At 41.2% G+C, this 16,283-nt stretch overlaps 1 protein-coding gene across 5 annotated transcripts in view; it reads left to right on the forward strand.

Annotated features, from left to right (window-relative positions):
- DIP2C (disco interacting protein 2 homolog C) overlaps window positions 1–16,283 on the forward strand; it is a 311,348-nt gene that overhangs the window by 161,329 nt on the left and 133,736 nt on the right. For 3 of the 5 annotated variants that reach the window (XM_042044606.1, XM_042044602.1, XM_042044603.1), the window contains exons 2-3: window positions 5,086–5,157; window positions 7,663–7,830. In XM_042044606.1, coding sequence (XP_041900540.1) covers window positions 5,086–5,157; window positions 7,663–7,830 — 240 coding nt within the window. The remainder of the gene's footprint in view (window positions 1–5,085; window positions 5,158–7,662; window positions 7,831–16,283) is intronic. The other 2 variants (XM_042044604.1, XM_042044605.1) reach the window with 1 other exon arrangement.

The raw sequence follows: 16,283 nt of genomic DNA on the forward strand, positions 1-16,283 counted from the left end.
CTGAGATCAGTAAGAATTTTTGGGACCTTACAGGAAAGAAGAAAGATGTGGTGAAATTTAGCTTGTATTGGGCTTTGGGGTTTTTTTTCCCTCCCCTGTATAATCCAATAATTTTGAATGAATTTACTTCATATATCATGGTAGCAGTTCTTCAGTACTGGACATGTTTGTTTCCAGAAGTGATAATAGATCAGCTGATAGGTAGTTCAGTTGAAAATGAAACTTCTGTACTATATCAGCTTCAAGAATTTTACTTTCATGAAAGCAGCAGAGCACCTTATTTTTTTGTGGTACCAGTGTTTCTAACCACTCTCAGCTTTGAAAATGCAAATGCTTTAAAGAGGGGTGGAAATGCACTGATATTTTCATGTGGAAATATCTTCACATTCCCTTCAACAAAACACTAAGAAGTCAATAATTTGCCGATTACAAAATGTGCCTTTTCCTTTTCATTTTAAGGTGTGATTCAGTGTAGGACATGACATATAAATGGATAGAGCTGACTCATGGAGAGGCCTGGAAAGGGGATAGGATCATGGGAATGACTTCAACATTTACAGGCATTTCTTGCTCCTCAAAGTGTCTTGCCCAATGTGGAGTATCCCCAGTGGCTCTCTATCACCTGATGTTCCTTTCCTGCTCCTGACGGGTTTGTGCTGTAGTTACATTGCTCTGACCCGCCTGCCCCAGCTTTACACCACTGTCTTTTAACAAGGCACAAATCCAGCACTTTTGAAGGAAAGAGGAAAACCCAGTAAATTTTCAAAGAAAACCCAGGGTCTAATGCAAACAGTAGCAGTTGTGATGAGCATAGTCGAATGAACTTACACTCCAGTGTGGCTTTGCTAAATATAGCTACAGAAGACTTGTTGTCTGCGGGCGCTGGTGTCGGAGAGCATTGCCATCTGCAGCTGGGGAAGCTGCAGAAACGGGTACAAATCACAAATAAAAGAGATGGCAGTGGGATTACAGCAGAGCCCTGGTTCCTGTTCTTGGCTCGACTGGGCAACCTTCCTCCTTGAAGGGGTGGATGGTCTTTCGTTCGTGCTGTCCTTTTCATTGCAAACGTGGCATTTTCCCTCTTGTGCCTGGAGAGACTCTAAGACTTATTTCACTAGAATTGAAATTGTTTTGGTGAAAGAGGGTCTTGCACGCCTGTTGTTTAGCAGTCCTTGGACAGCCAATTTTAAATATGGAAAAAAGCAGGGTAACATTTGCTCACTGTTGGTGCATTCAGGTCTCTCAGGCTTGTGCTTTGCTCTTCCATGCTGACCCTCAGGCACAGCACCCCGCAGGGAATACACCTATGGCCTCCCATGGTGGAAATCTGTCAGATCACCAGTGGAGGGAGGAGGAAAAGAGCAACCTGTCCGGGGGAAAAAACCTGGAGAGTGCTGATGCAAACAGGAGGCTGAGATCCTTGGGTGCCGAGAAGTGAATGCAGCCTGGGAGGAAGGGAGTGAGGGGGAGGGTGGGGTCCAGCTGTGGGATGAAGCTGAGAAGTAGCAGAGCCAGCTGAGAGTGGACAGAGTGCTTGGGAGCAGAGCCAAGGCCAGGGGATGGGGCGAGAGCCACGGTCGAAGACGGACAGACAGAGCAGAGGTCTGCAGGGAGCTGCTAAATGGAGATGCCACCTTTCAGCTGCATGACATTATGTGATGTCATGTCCCTGGAATACCCATTCCCAGAGCACCCTGCAGCCATGTGCTCCTTCTGCTCCTGCACGACCTTAGTGCTGGAGTCTTGTCATCATCCTTCCATCCTGGCCTGGCCTTTTTGCCTTAAGCCTGTTGCCAGCCTTGAACCCTGCTCATTCCAGCCTGCCTCCCCAAGTTGTTTGTACAGCATTGCAGCCTGGCTTGGAAATGGCACACAAAAGCAGGCAGGGGTGTCATGAGAGGAAAGCTGGAGAGTGATGCAACAAGGAGATCTAAATTTGCAGAGGCGTTGGAGAGTGAGTAGAAAACCCAACACATACTGTCTGCTCAAAGGACATTGTGGGTGAGACCCTTTCACCTCCTTGTGTCTGCTGGCTTTTCAAGAGAAGAGTTAGTTAAAAACAGAAAGGTACCATAAATCCTTTCTTCCCAGGGCAAGAAAGTATAGTTCCTGTTAACCTGTTGATACTCTCCAAAAGCCAAGACTAAATGCAGTATTGCACTGTGGAAAAACATGAGCTATGTGGACCCAACTGGAAAGGAATCCTCAGATGATAGATGTAAAATTATCACATTCATTTGCAAAGGAAGGAAGGACATAGTCCAAAGGTCTTAGTGAAAACTGAGTGAATGGTGATTTATGGTAAGAACAGAGTGTAAGCCCACCTAACCTTTGGTGAGCTGTGTTTAGTATATATTAGGAGCTTACACAATGAGTTCAACATAGCTTTGAAATGCAATAGTTTTACATATGTCATAATAATATTTTAATTGTTAATGAGCTATTGTTTCTAATTTAAAGTCAGTCTACCTGAAAAAACACAAATGACTATGAATAGCATTAATCCTGATAAATAAAGCATAGTATTTCCCTGGACTACATGATACATTTGACTTCCTTCTACCTCAAAATGGTGAAAGTGATGCTACAATGAAATTGTGGAGATTTTATATTTTGCTTTTGCATGTTTGTTGTAGTTGGTGACTTCGGAAATGATGGACATGATTATAGAAAGTTTAGTGATAATTCCAAATTAATTTGCTCTTTGCTCCTGAAGCTGAAATATTCTCATATCAAATTGTCTCAAAAACTCATTTATTGGTGATTTTTTTGGTGGAGTCAGTGGTCTGGGGAAGGAGTCACTATTGTTTCTGCTCAGAGTAACTCTTTAATGGTGAAATTCAAAAGAGTGAGTCTGGATACCAATTTGACTGAAGGATTATTACTGACCAGAGATAATACTGGATTTTTATCTTTCGCACTTTGGTGTCAAAGAAACTGCTTGTTCCTGTCATTTCGTTCCATTAAGGACAATATAGGTTTATAAACTAGTGGAAGAAACTTTAAGGCAGGAATGGGTGCAGGTTGCGTGAGCCATGTCTGGAATGTATAGCTTGAGGTATCGATTTGCATGTGTACATACTCCCATGTGTGTGGAAGCACCTGTTGTTAATAGTTTCATATCTAAAATGGCATTGCCAGCTTGTACATACCACAGTGGAGCAGTGGTTCTCCATACAGTATCTCTGCTCTCCTAAAAGAGCAATAGTAAAATAAGAAGGCAACATTTTTACTCAGGATATGTCTGGAATGTGTGAGACTTTGGTGTTGATGAGCACAGGAAGTCAATAATAATTTGTTTAGCAAAAATTTGAAAGAAAAATTTGTTCACATTTTATAATTTTCAAATAAAGCAAACACATTTTTTCATTAAAACTTTTTAATGAAGTAATATCTATTGTTACTGTCTGGTTTATGAGAAGCTGATGATTACAACGGAGAGGGAGCTTGTTTCACTAGCTTGAACACATGCCAGAAGTGTTCAAAATGGGAAGAAATGTGCTTGAAAAGTCAGTGGGTTTGAACTTTAGAGGCTTAGGACCTCTTTGCCAAGTCTGCCACTTCTTCCCTGTGTAAATATGGGAATGTTATCATTTGAAGTGCTTCAGTCTCACTCTCCTCATGTAAAAACACAGATATTTTAGCAGGCTTCTTTTGTAGAGCAGTTTGAGATATAGTAGTGAAGAGTATAGGTGTTATTTTAAGGACTGTTTTTGAGGCAGGGCCGAGAGGTTGGCTCAGGACACTGGCAGAGAGGTTTGGAGAATTTTGCCTCCTTACTGCTTACTGGAACCATTCCCAAGAAAAGGTGTTTCAGCAAGGCGTAGCATTTAAAGATGTTTGTATGTAGTTATTGATTTCTGACCAGCAGACACTGGTGCCAATTTAGCATCCATTTGCCAGAGCAGCTGGGTTTGAAATGAGTGTGTTGTTCCCTTGGCAAACGGTGTCCTTAGGTGAAGGTTGAGCTCAGGGATGGAACAGCACAAACAGGCTCACGTTGCTGTGTCCAGCTGGACATTACAGCCAGAGCTCCTCTTCTTTTTGTGGTTTCCACCCTCCTAAGCCCTCAACGTTTACAAACATAGAAGTTCAATGTTGCAACGGAGCTTCAGCTGCATGAGTCTCACAATAACAGATAGGCCTGTTGGAAGGGCAGGGAATATGGTGTTATTTAAAAAATCTTGTAATTGTAAAAGCTAACACTCTTTTTAGTGTCTGGAGCACCTTATGTTATAATATATATGCACATATTAAATTCAGTGTTTAGCTCCAGAATCAGGACTGTATCTCTGCTTTGGTGCCAAACCTCTCCCGAAGTCTAAGAAGACTAAAAGTATATGTTTTGTTCTACACGTCTAATTATGTATAATTTTTTGTTAGAAAAGTTTTACAGAGAAATAATCTTTATATTAAAAAACCACAGCTTACCTGGGGAAGCTTGAGACACAGTGAAGTGTCATTTTAATTGAATTTAGGAAATACAGACGTTTGTCTCCAAATTTTTTTTTTGATACTTAAATGGAAAACCAGATAAAGACTCTTTATGATACTATATTTTAGTGGATCTGTTGTACATCTGTTTTGTTTTGGTTTTGTACTGCTCAGAAATTAGCTAAAATATTTATATTGCAGAAATGATATAGCATCAGTTTCAAGTCTTTTGTGCCTTACATGCTCGATTAGAAAAAATCCCATTAATGATAGAAAATGCTAATTAACGATGTGTTTTGCCAGCCACTACAAGCCCACACATTCTATATAATCCATTGTTTATTAACCTGATGAAGGTCATTGCAGCTTTTGAAAGCTTGTGTGCGGCACACCAAAATGGTTTTAAAATTCTGTGCTGCTGGACTTTGGTGCTGAAATAAGTCAATGTTTGGTATTTTCTTGCCAGAATGGCTCTGGCCTAAATTGAGTTTTTTCTGGGTGGAATGATCATTCTGTGCTTTTCATTTGTTGATTCTAATTGTCAGGACAGACGAACAGTGCAGTGGTGGCTCAGCTGATGGTGCTGCCATTAAGCAGCTAGACACTGTCTTTATCCACATCTTATTGATTTTCCTTTTCTTTTCTTGGCAGGTGACATCACACAGAAGGGATATGAAAAGAAGAGATCAAAATTAATTGGGGCCTACCTGCCACAGCCTCCCGGTATGTGTATCTGTGCTTGCGATACATGAAGATGTCAAGTGTACTGGTAGTTGCCGCTGTAGAAATCTGCATCTCTGAAGAAATATATGTGGCAGAAACAAAGCTATTGTTATGCAGAATAAGCTTATTCCATCCATTTTATGTGTATTTTTATATATATGTCTGCTTTGATGTGTGTGTACATTTTTTACATACGTTGGTGTGGGTTTTTCAGTCATGTCTGGAAAATTAAATCAGCCTAGGCTTGTTAGAGAGGCATTGTTTGTTGGAAGGAATGCAAGAATCCAAAGGAAAACGTGATGTCCTAACTCATTAACATCTCAGCCATGTAAAGTTGATGTAAAAAGTGAAGTCTCACTTTTGAAGACACTAGAGAAACCATCAATAACCCTAGAGTTCAGCTTGTCCTAAGGCGAGTGGGCAGCTGACCTTTTACACATACATGGTTTTAGTATTAAGGGATAGGCTGCGTGCACTTGCCCAAAAGGTGTAAAAATATCTTCAAACTAAATTTAATAATGTATTGCTTCATTGACTTTATTTCATATATATGTATAAGAACTTTCTAGAGTTCTTTCACTCTTGTGAAGTTCAATAGTAGCTGTAGGTATTGGTGTAGACCTCTCTTCTGTCTTGGTCTCAGCGGAGTGTGCCCATTCATTCCTGGTCTCACTGACCTTAAACAGGCTCTACTTGGGCTTGGCTGTTCTCTGAGCCTTGTTTTTGTTGCAGGCCTCGGCACTAGTTTCCTCCTTCTTTTACAGAGTCCTTCCTTTTTAGTGGAATTTATGGGGTTTTATTTAAACTGTTCCTGTGTGAAGGCACTGCCTTGTTCTCTCTTCATCAGGTTTATATATATACTGTCTAGCTCCATAGCAAAATGCTGATTTAGTGCCTTTAGATTTCACTTGGTCTGGTCCACTGGTGGGAACTCCACAAAAGAGATCAGTGTTGCAGACACCTGTGTTTTCTGAAGTGATACAGCCTGGTTTGAGGGTGTCTGTGACATTCCCCAACCGTTGGGAGCCATTAGAGAATGAAGCAAACCAAATCAACAGAATTACAATACCAGAGGTGCAGTTTATTAAATTTCTGGGTGTTTATTGGTCTAACCCAACTATCAGACATACATTAGTCTTCACAGCTGGTTCTCATGAGACCTGCTGAGATTTGCTGGGTTATGGAGAGCCTCACAGCAATCCTCAATGCAGCAGCGCAGTTGGTACCAGAATCTGTTTATTTTTTTTAGTTGTTACTCTCCTTTCTTTACACAAGCAAATAGAGCTGTTTCTCCAAAAAGCTCACAGTTTTCTGGTCAACCTATATCTATGTGTGAAACTTCTGGGGATTCATATGCATGTAATGATGAAAAAGTGAATGTGGAGAACCCTCACATTTATCTTTCAAGGTCTCTACTGTCATACTTAAATTTTGCATTGTAAGGAGAAGCAGAGGGATCTCTGTAAGCCAGTCCTACAGTGAGGTCCATTGAATAATTTGAAGAGGTCATGATTGAGAATGTAGCTGATTTAGAGCTGTTTTAAAGATGGGAGAAAATGGAATGAACATTTTCTGCTCAACCAGTTGCTGGAAAATCCCACACAAGGAATGTGAAACATGGATAAGTGAAGGAGGATTATAATAGGATCAAGAAAGAGAAGTATTAAAATACTGTCCACTGTTTTCTTGTAAATATATTAAGCTCAATCATTTAGCTGATGTCTAGATGAATTATTTTATTATAGTGGAAGACACTGCTTCTACTGTATTATTTTCCTCCAGAAACGGATCCTATTTGTGCTTGGGTCTTTTGCTGTCTTTGTACTTTTTGTGTGTTTTGTTGTGTTAATTTTTGGACAAAACTTGAAAAGGTTCGATTTGATATAATCCTTCTAAGTCCTTACTCGTCTGAATGGCTTGAAGTCCCTGCTCACTAGGAAGGGGGAGATGAATCCTTTCCAGGAAGAAGTAGGATGACAAAACAGATGCTGCCTTTTGTAAGCCCCTGTTCATGTCTAAACAATCACATACATGACCAACTAGCCTTTTTTTTAAATTTTTTTTTTTTTTGTAACCTGTTTTGATGGGGAATGCAAGAATTTATAAGCTTTGATGGACTCAGATCTTGGTGTTATAAGGGAATAGAGGTTTTAGAGATATTTTAAACCGGTATGGAAACAGACATGACTTTTGCTGGGATTGGAGGCTTTGGGAAAGGGCAGGGATTTGCATTCTGTGACTGCATTCAACAAACTAAAGGAAATCCTAAGGCATTTCCCCTCTTCTGGGACATCCAGTCCTCCCGCTGCACCTTTGCTAACATTCCTAACGCCCATGTTGGCAGAGTGGAACATCGACCCGCGTTGGCTCCGTGGGTGTCCTGTGGTGTCTGTGCGTGCGTGTGCGTGTGTGCTCTACTGCATGGGGGCAGCAGCTCCACTCGTTGCTGTAACAAATGTAAAAAAACTAGACGTGAATTAATTAGTTTTTTTCAACTTGTTACAGCAGCGAATGGAGCTGCCGCGGTACGGTGTAGACTGCAACACAGTGAAGGAGCTGCCAGAAGAATGCTCCGCACTGCCAACATTGGTGTCTGTGACATCCGGGAAGCGGCCGCTAGAGAGAGAGCAGCCAGCACAGCAGGAAACCGGCCTCTCTTTTATTTTCGTTTTGGTGAGCACGATGAATGTATCTTTTCCAGTCCCTATCTGTATATAACTGTGCCTCATCTGGAAGCCTCTGTTAGACACCTACATCAGTAGGATGAATATGGGGCTGCCAGTTGCAAGGCAGGAGAACCAACATCTGGAAGGCCGTTGCTGATTCTGTCTGCCTAAGAGTGAAGTGATGGGAAGGGAGAAGGAGTAGCTCTTCTTAGTAACATTTGAACATATTAATGCTTCTCTAGCTTCCATACCATGGATGCTTTGGAGGAGGTTGCATACAATAAGCTGGTGAAACACAGGAAGGCGTGTGTTTCTAATTCCCTTTTTGGCACTGCCTTTTATAGAGCTCTAAATAGGCCCGAGCTCACCAGATTCTGGAGGAAGCTGTAAAAATCTAAGCACCCCTAGTTCTATGCTATTTTCAAGTAGAGATCTCTGCCTGAGCTCTGCTCACGTCCAAGCCATTCAGAAGCAGACTGACTTCTCGGAACAGGCATCAGGCTGGTAGAGCAGGCTGAAGGAAGAACATTCTGCAGGGCTACATCTCTGCAATGTGGACTCGCAAGGTATGACTCCAGCTGTGCCTGAAGAACTGTGCCCTTCCCAGATATCCGTCCCTTTGGTAGGACCTGTGGCTGGCGGCAGGCATTCTGCTTTATCCCTGCATTTGTAGGAAGGCTGCAGAGGATCCACAGCCCCTCAAGACACCAGATTTTCTCTTGCCAACCATGTGGGCATATGGAGGACATCACACTCTTGCCTGCATGCTTGTCCACGCTCACACAGGCAGTCCAGACATGCTGTAAGAGATGGCTGGAGGGAAGATAAGATCTGCTGTTCTTGTCTCAGGACAAGACATACCTGTAAAAAGATTATCTATTTCAGAAACCCTTTTCCATTAATTTTCAAACCAATTTGCTATATTACTATGGAGGACAGAGATCTATAGTGGATTCTGACTGTGTTTGTATTTCTCCTCTTACACAGGGCTGTTCTAGGTCAGGTTCCCTCCATCTGACAAGCATAACTTTCTCTGCCTGAGATTTTCTGCAAAATGGGAAGGATTTAATGTAAATTGCAATTTCAGGTTTAACAGTGTTAGTGATATAAAAATGTGTTTTACATGTGATAAATGTAACCAGTAGAAGGTCTGTAGACATATCTGAACACACATACATCTATGGTCTTTTTGTCATGCTTATTGGGATGCTGTCATTTTAGAAAGGGAGAGCTGTTACTTTTCAGGAGTGGGATTGATGAAAGATAAAGCCAGACAACCATGTGGTTGATACTCCTCTAGCTGATGTAGGAGCTGGCTCTTAGGCTCCCTGTTTCTGACAGGACAATCCCGGAGAGTGTATTGTCACATGCTGTACAGCAAACGTGCAGTGAAAAACAGGGGATGTGCCATATCCACTGTACATCTGCAGGCTGACTCTGCAGTGCTTGCACAGTGGGTCTGACACATCCAGATGCTGCACAGACTGCACATATGCAAAGGACATTTGTACTGTTCCAGCCGGGCTGTCAAACTTCCAGAAATCCGGAACGGATATGCTGCATTTGGCAGTGTTAATGGGAGAAGGGATGGGGGGAGCCCCCTTTTTCTTTCCCATTAAATCCCCACCTGCTTTAAGTCAGGGAGACAAAAGTACAGCTTTGTTTCCTCAAGATGCTTTCTCAGGATGTGAGATTGTAGCTGGAGATGTTCTGTGTGCAGAGTAGTTTTTTTCCTTAGTGTGCCCGTGTGTCAGACATCTAAAAATAATAGTGAATCCAGACCTTTATGTCTGTACATATATCCCAGTCCCTCTTGTGCAGTGACCTTTCTCTTACTGCCTTTGTAGGGGGGCCATGACAGCCAAGAGCTGAAATAATCACTTAAACAGGGATTTATTTCACAGTAACTTTCAGAATTTTATCTTGCTTCGATCAGTCAGTTCTGGGTAAGATAATGTGGACAGCTGCATGCACACTATTAAGAGAAACCTTCCCTAGAAGAAAAAACCCTGAAATTACCTGCATTCCCCATAAGCTGTGGCTTTGCCCAATTTGCTTCCAGTTTTTTGCCAGGAAATTTGATTATTCATTCACAGAACAATGTTGTTATCAATTAAGCATTGCTTCAATGCTTATCAATTAAGCTTAGACATGGGTGGTTCATTCTCTCTTAATCAAGTGCTGTGTCTCCACTAGATTGCTTTCTGCAATTTCCCATCATTGGTACCACCAGTGTAGCTCTATTTGTAGTGTAACCATGTGGACCAGTCATCAGTGCTTTATTTATTATGGCTAATAAATCTGTGAGATGTGGTGCTTAAAAGGCACCTGCTGTTCCTTTCACAGGCCTAGAGACAAATCCCTGCACCTCCTGCTGCTGGAGCCCCAACAGCACCAGCTTGGGAACATTTCAAGCTATGCAGGGCAGAGGAGATAATACATTTGCACAGAAGATCCCTTTGCCTTACGAAAAACAATTTTCTGTAGAATTACAGGAGCCAATTTCCATAGCCTCTCTTATTAGCATGACACATATGTTAATATATATCTGTTATCTGTGCACATATTTGCATACCTTCTATGTGTATGTGTGCATGCCTTTGCTTTCAACTATTCCTGCTGGTGAGTCTTAAGGCACTCCAAGTAAACTTGGTGATTACAATTTCAATTTTCCTTCCACAGACATTATTTGTATTGCAACATTATTTGGATTGCAAAGATTGCAAGGAAATTTGATTCTGAAAAAATACTCTCATGTATTCATTTTATTAATACTAAAAAGTATTCCTATCACATCTGCCTTCCTAATTCTCAAAGATCTTACCAAGGGATAACCATGATGGGGCATTTCAAAGTGTGTTGAGAACGTGGATCTCATTGAAAGGCATATGCATTGCACAACACGTGAGCACATCCCTGAAACAGTGTGACAGATGTTTCACAGATGAGAAACTATAATGCACAGACAAATGCTTAGCAAGTCTTGGGTTTAAAAAAAGAGTCTGGTTTTGAATTGGTGGATGCCTGCGGAGCTTAGTTTGGATAAAAAAGAAGGTACTGAAAGCCTCTGAGAAGCATCCCTTGAGGCCATCCCTTAAGGAATGGTGGTTATTGTTTTGGTTTTGCCACCATGACTGGGAGTCCAGTTACCATTTTATCATTCTTTGGGTTTTGATGGCATCTGTATTTCCTATTCTGCACCAAGACTTCATAATAGTAAACCTTGTTCAAACACAGAGCAAAAAAAAAACCTTCCTTCACTTTTCACTCTACTAGTAAGGCAAAGAAGTGGTTGCAAGGGAAGAAATGAATACACAATGAAATCAGTTAGTAATGCAGGTAGTGACTTCAGCACGTGCTGTGATGTTTTTTGGGGAAAGGATATTTTTAGTACACATCAGACTTGGTGTGTTTTTCAAAGAATTTGAAGATTTCCAAGGAAATACTTGTTGATGTTCCTGGAGAGCATCTGCAGAACATAAGAGCATAGGAGGAAACATGAAAGTGTTTCCTCCTATGGTCTAAAATATGACAAGTGGGTAAGGAAAGGTGTGTCAGCCAGAGGTGAATGATAGATGGTAGAAAGGAAAAACACCACTGAGGGCCTTAAAGCTTAACCAGTGCTGGAGCAGAGGAGGTGGAGCCCATAGAGGTGTTTGAAGAGCTGGGTGCTCAAAATGAGAAACTGCTGGAATTCACAATGCTGCCCATATTTGTCTGCAGTGTGAGTTGACCAGCCCTTTGGTGAATGTATTTGCTTTGTGAATAAGTAGTCTTCCTTTACATATTCTCCAAAAAGAATCTTCAAATGGTACATTGCAGCTGTGGGACTGTCTAAAGAAAAATGGAAATCAAACATCACGTGTGCACTGGAGCAGTAATGTGATGTCCACCATCACTGGGATAAAGGAGAGAAAAAAGAAGCCCATGATACCCATGCTAAGCTTGAACTGAAAGCTAAACCTTTCAAGGAAATGCTGGAAGGCAAAATTGAAATTTTTATAAGAAAAGAGGATCAATTTGAAGTATGTTCATTGTTTTAAGTCAGGACTGAGAGTAAGCTCATCTGTGAAGGAAAAACTTTTAATTAAACAAATCTAATCAGAAATAACATTTTCCCAGATTTATCTAGCAAAAAGTGGCTCCACTTTCCTGGATGCCTTTGGTTAGAAGTATTGCATTTTAAATCTCCCTTGGCTTATCCAGTGAATTCATTACTTAGTTGTACGTTTGATCATAAGAGTGAAATGCCATGCTAAGTAACGAGTTCCATGGGGATGGTGTGACATTTAGCCTGTTTACAAAATACATGGTGTGTTCATACCTGGCTTTGCTTTTAAAGCTGAGCCATCACCCTTTGCATAGAAGCTCAGGAAATACTGTGAAGGGAAGGTAAATACTGTTTCTTAAAACTGCACTGCAAGCACTGTTTGCCTTCCTTCCCACTGGCCCTGGAGTTGTTTGGTTTATCCTACAGCTCTCTCTCCTGGGGGCACACATTGTAAGTTAGTTTTAGAACAATAAATATAGCCTGTGTCTAAGAATGCCTTCTATTTCTTGTCAGTTAGACATTTCAGCTTTTACATATTTTTAGATGCAAAAATTTGACACAGACATAGGAGTAAGAGATTCATCAAAGCAGCTTGTCAGCTGTCATTAAGGAAACAATTGTCCTCTGTCAGAGAGGGCAGTGTAGCTATTGCCATGTTATCAGCACACAGAGTTGCAATTTAGCTACAAAAAGGAATAATAAAGAAAGGAGGAACAAGGGTGAAGAAAAAAAAAAAAAAAGGTGAAACCTGCTTCCAGCTGACAGTTTTGTACTTTCCATGCACTTATAAATAAAGCTATCCAGCTTGCAGTGGTATTGCTTAAATAACTTTTCTGAGGCTCTTGCATTTTTTAGCTAAATGCAGTCAAGACAAGATCCAGCTTGCAGATTAGGATTTGTGGATTGATACATCTGCATTGTCTGCCTATGAACCTTGTGTTTATGCTTCCATTCTTATGTGAAGAGATATAGTTAATTCAGTTGATGAAACCCAAAGAGCTTTTCAGTTTATTCCAAAGTAGATACCTCCACTGACTGCTTGCACAGCTCTCAAGGCTTCACTGGACTTATGGAGTTGCCTGATGATGGGTGTCTGATACTGTTCAGGGCTCTCTACGGTACTGGAGACATCTGCACAGAGTGAGCACATGTAAAACAGGACTTAAAGGGGACAATGCCATTCTGGTCAAGCTGGGTATCATAGTCCACAACATCTGCAAAGAAATCTGACACCTTTGTTTAGAATCCTGAGTTCTGGTCTAGGTCTCTGTTTTTCATGATGGGAGCTTATCCTAAGCACCTTCTTGTAGACACCTAAATACAGGTGTCATAATCTGCGAGCTGAATCCCACATTAGGAGCTTTGATTTGTATTAGGAACACATCCGTTTGCTCCAGTGCACCTGCTGATGCCTGTGTGTAATGTGATGACCATAAAGCACTGAATTCTCAGTCTCTCATATAAAATAACTGTGCTCCAGGTATATATATTTTGCTGAAATTCTTCATGGCTTGCAAAGAGTCAATCATTGGTGCTAATCACGCTTACCTGTTAAAAGTCCTGCTTCAGCTGCAAGACTGGGGTAGACTATGGCATTATTAAGAACTGTGCCACTTTGACAGTGACTGTGAATGTGTCTGTGCACAGGGCACTGGCGTGACACTGTCTTTTCTTTTGGGAAAGCCATTCATTGCTTTGCCACCTCCTTAAATTTAGGAATCGATCCAAGTATGGATTCTCAAGCCGCCAATTCACAAATGCATCTGGGCGAAGCTGCACTTGAACAAACATTAGTGCTTAACTCACGGACCCTTGTGCTGGCTGTGAAAGCTATCCATTTTTTGGGTTTAGTTATGCTCAGAAGTGAAAAAAAATATATTCTTGTTACTGCACTGTACTGCTGGAGCCTTCATGGAGGTGAACAATTCGCCTGTTAACACTGCTTTGTTATTTGTGGCAACACTTCACTGATTTCATGGTACTCATTATTCTGCATGGCTTTTACTCCCACCCATCGCTCAGGAATGGCAGTGTGTAGGTTCTTGCTATTGTGTCCTTTGTCTCACACCATCGCTGGTGCCATGGGAGCCAGCGCGTGCACAGGAAGCCAAGATGTGAGTCCAGGCAACCCAACTAATTCATGCTCCAGCCCCTTTAGTAGAGAACTGTCATTCAATTACTTGCTGTCTCTCCAAAGTGGGGCGGTGCTTTGTTTTTTCACCTTAGAGGAGCATAATACAAAGAGGCATCCCCACAGGTGGCTGATGGAGAGCTTCTCTATTTTAGCACACAATTAACTTCCTCATCTTAATTGGTTATCAGTGAGCCAAGTTCATATGTCCTGCTCCACACTCGGGTAGGGATTTATTCACTGTTTTTGTATATATGGACAAGTGGGAAGTAAAGCCATCAAATGATCCCCCTCAAGACATTCTGATATTCTTCTTTAGTTTTCTATAGCCTTTAATGACTACTGGTGCAGGATGATGAATTGGGTGTCCCTCTTTCCTGACTGTATGAAGAAACTTCATGTTGCCCATTGGGTCAGAACTGACTTACCTAAAAGAACGAACACATGTATACAAAGGAGAAGGAACTAAAACTGCCTTAAGTGTCTCGGTTTTAAGATTAGACAAGAGACACAATCACCATGGTGAACTGAAGTAGGGAAGAGCCCTTGGCAGTGTCAGGGAGTGCTGTGGGCAGCAGTGCTGCCTGGCCAGTTGGGTGTCCTGCTGTCTTCTGCTATGACTGGGTCAGTGTTTGATGTTATCTTATGTGCACTGTTTATTTTACACCTGGAAAATAAAGTTTGTGCACTGCCGACAGCTGCAGAAAAGGGAATGAGACACTTGAGGTGTCTCACAGTCACTAAGCCAGGAGAAGGAAGCCACAGGCTTGAATGTATTTTGTCCAATGGCCTGCAGGCCTCCTTGGAAGATTTCCCTCCTACAACAGTTGTGCACCTCTGAAACGGATGCTTTTCCTCACAATTTAATTTCCCCTCGATGTTTCTAAAGCCTATTGCATGCGGTTTGGTTGTTTGGAAGATGCAGTTAATCCCCTTTTTTGGTGTCATCATGATGTTATACTGCAGTGGCAACATCACAATGATCTTTGTTTGTTTTTCTCCCCATGACATTGCCCTACACAAGTCACTTGCCAGGGGAAATGTGGCACTGCTTTCTTAGCAAAACCCCTGTCACACAGTGTCAGTTTTTGGGTGCGTTTTTTTAGGATTTTTGTGAATATATGTGATTTCCAGAAATTATTTCATTCCTGATGATGTAGACTGAGATGAGTAATGGTGCTTAGCATCTCATACAGATTGAAACATAATTTTTGGAAAAATTTCAGTCAAAATTAGTTATATTATTAACTGTATATTGCTCATTTTCAGGGTGACCAAATAAAGAAGGAAAAATCCTGAATATAAAAGTGAGGAGAAAGTACTCCTTTTGATTATTTCAGTAATTTAGAAGTCAGGTTCACCTGACTTAAAGAATATAAAGGGAAGTGAGAGCAAGTGAAATTATACAGTAGTATAGTGTGGAAACAGAGGAGTTAAATGAAGACATTTTATTTGATTTAGGAGTGTGAATTATTAATCGCAATCTGAGTAGAGGAAAATTTATGGATTCAGTCTGTCTTTTAGGCGCCTATGAGATTTCACTCCAAGCATGTTTTTTAGCCAGCCAGCCATTTCTCCACAAAATCAAAGCAGACTTGACATCACTGATAATCCAAAGATTTAAGAGAGAAGCTGGATTTAGAGTGCAGTTTGTTTCCACAAAGAAATAAGCATACAATGCCAGCCTTTTTCAAAAGATGCTTTTTAAGAAGTCCATTGAAACCCAGCTGAGACTGATTGAAGCAATCACAGGATTTTCAGTTGGTCTCTTGTCTACAGAAAAATTCTTGTTTCCGCAAATGTAAACTCTTAGCCCTCCCCAATAAGCTGGCATTGAACCATTCAGAAATAGTAGTGGAGAGTTTGTACATTATGTTTTAATTGAAAAATACAAGCAAATTTCCATGCATTGTTTTGTTGAATCCAATTTCAAGTTATTAGTCCTACATTTGAGCCCTAAGTGCAAGGGACCAGTTTTTCTTCTGTTTTTACAGTTGAGCATACTGTGTAACTACTTCTTAAAGGCAAAAAATCGTAGGAAAGAATCAATTTAATTTTGTCAGGTACTCCTGGTTCTTTACCCCATGCATAACTCATCCAAGGCTCTGTGCTTTGTTAGCTCAAAGCTGAGCGCATCTGCTGGGCTTGTCTGCTCAGGTTCTTCTCTGGAAGAGAGCAGGGCACCATATCATCCCACTATTACAGATGCAGGTTTGCTTTCTTTTCCTATTGTTTGCTTGAACTTTCCTGCTTAAGTCATTGCCTTCACTCTTCTCCG

This window comes from Corvus kubaryi, unplaced genomic scaffold (assembly GCF_017639235.1).
Source record: "Corvus kubaryi isolate FWS band 111438036 unplaced genomic scaffold, C.kubaryi_AGA036_p1.0 37398, whole genome shotgun sequence".
NCBI lineage: Eukaryota > Metazoa > Chordata > Aves > Passeriformes > Corvidae > Corvus > Corvus kubaryi.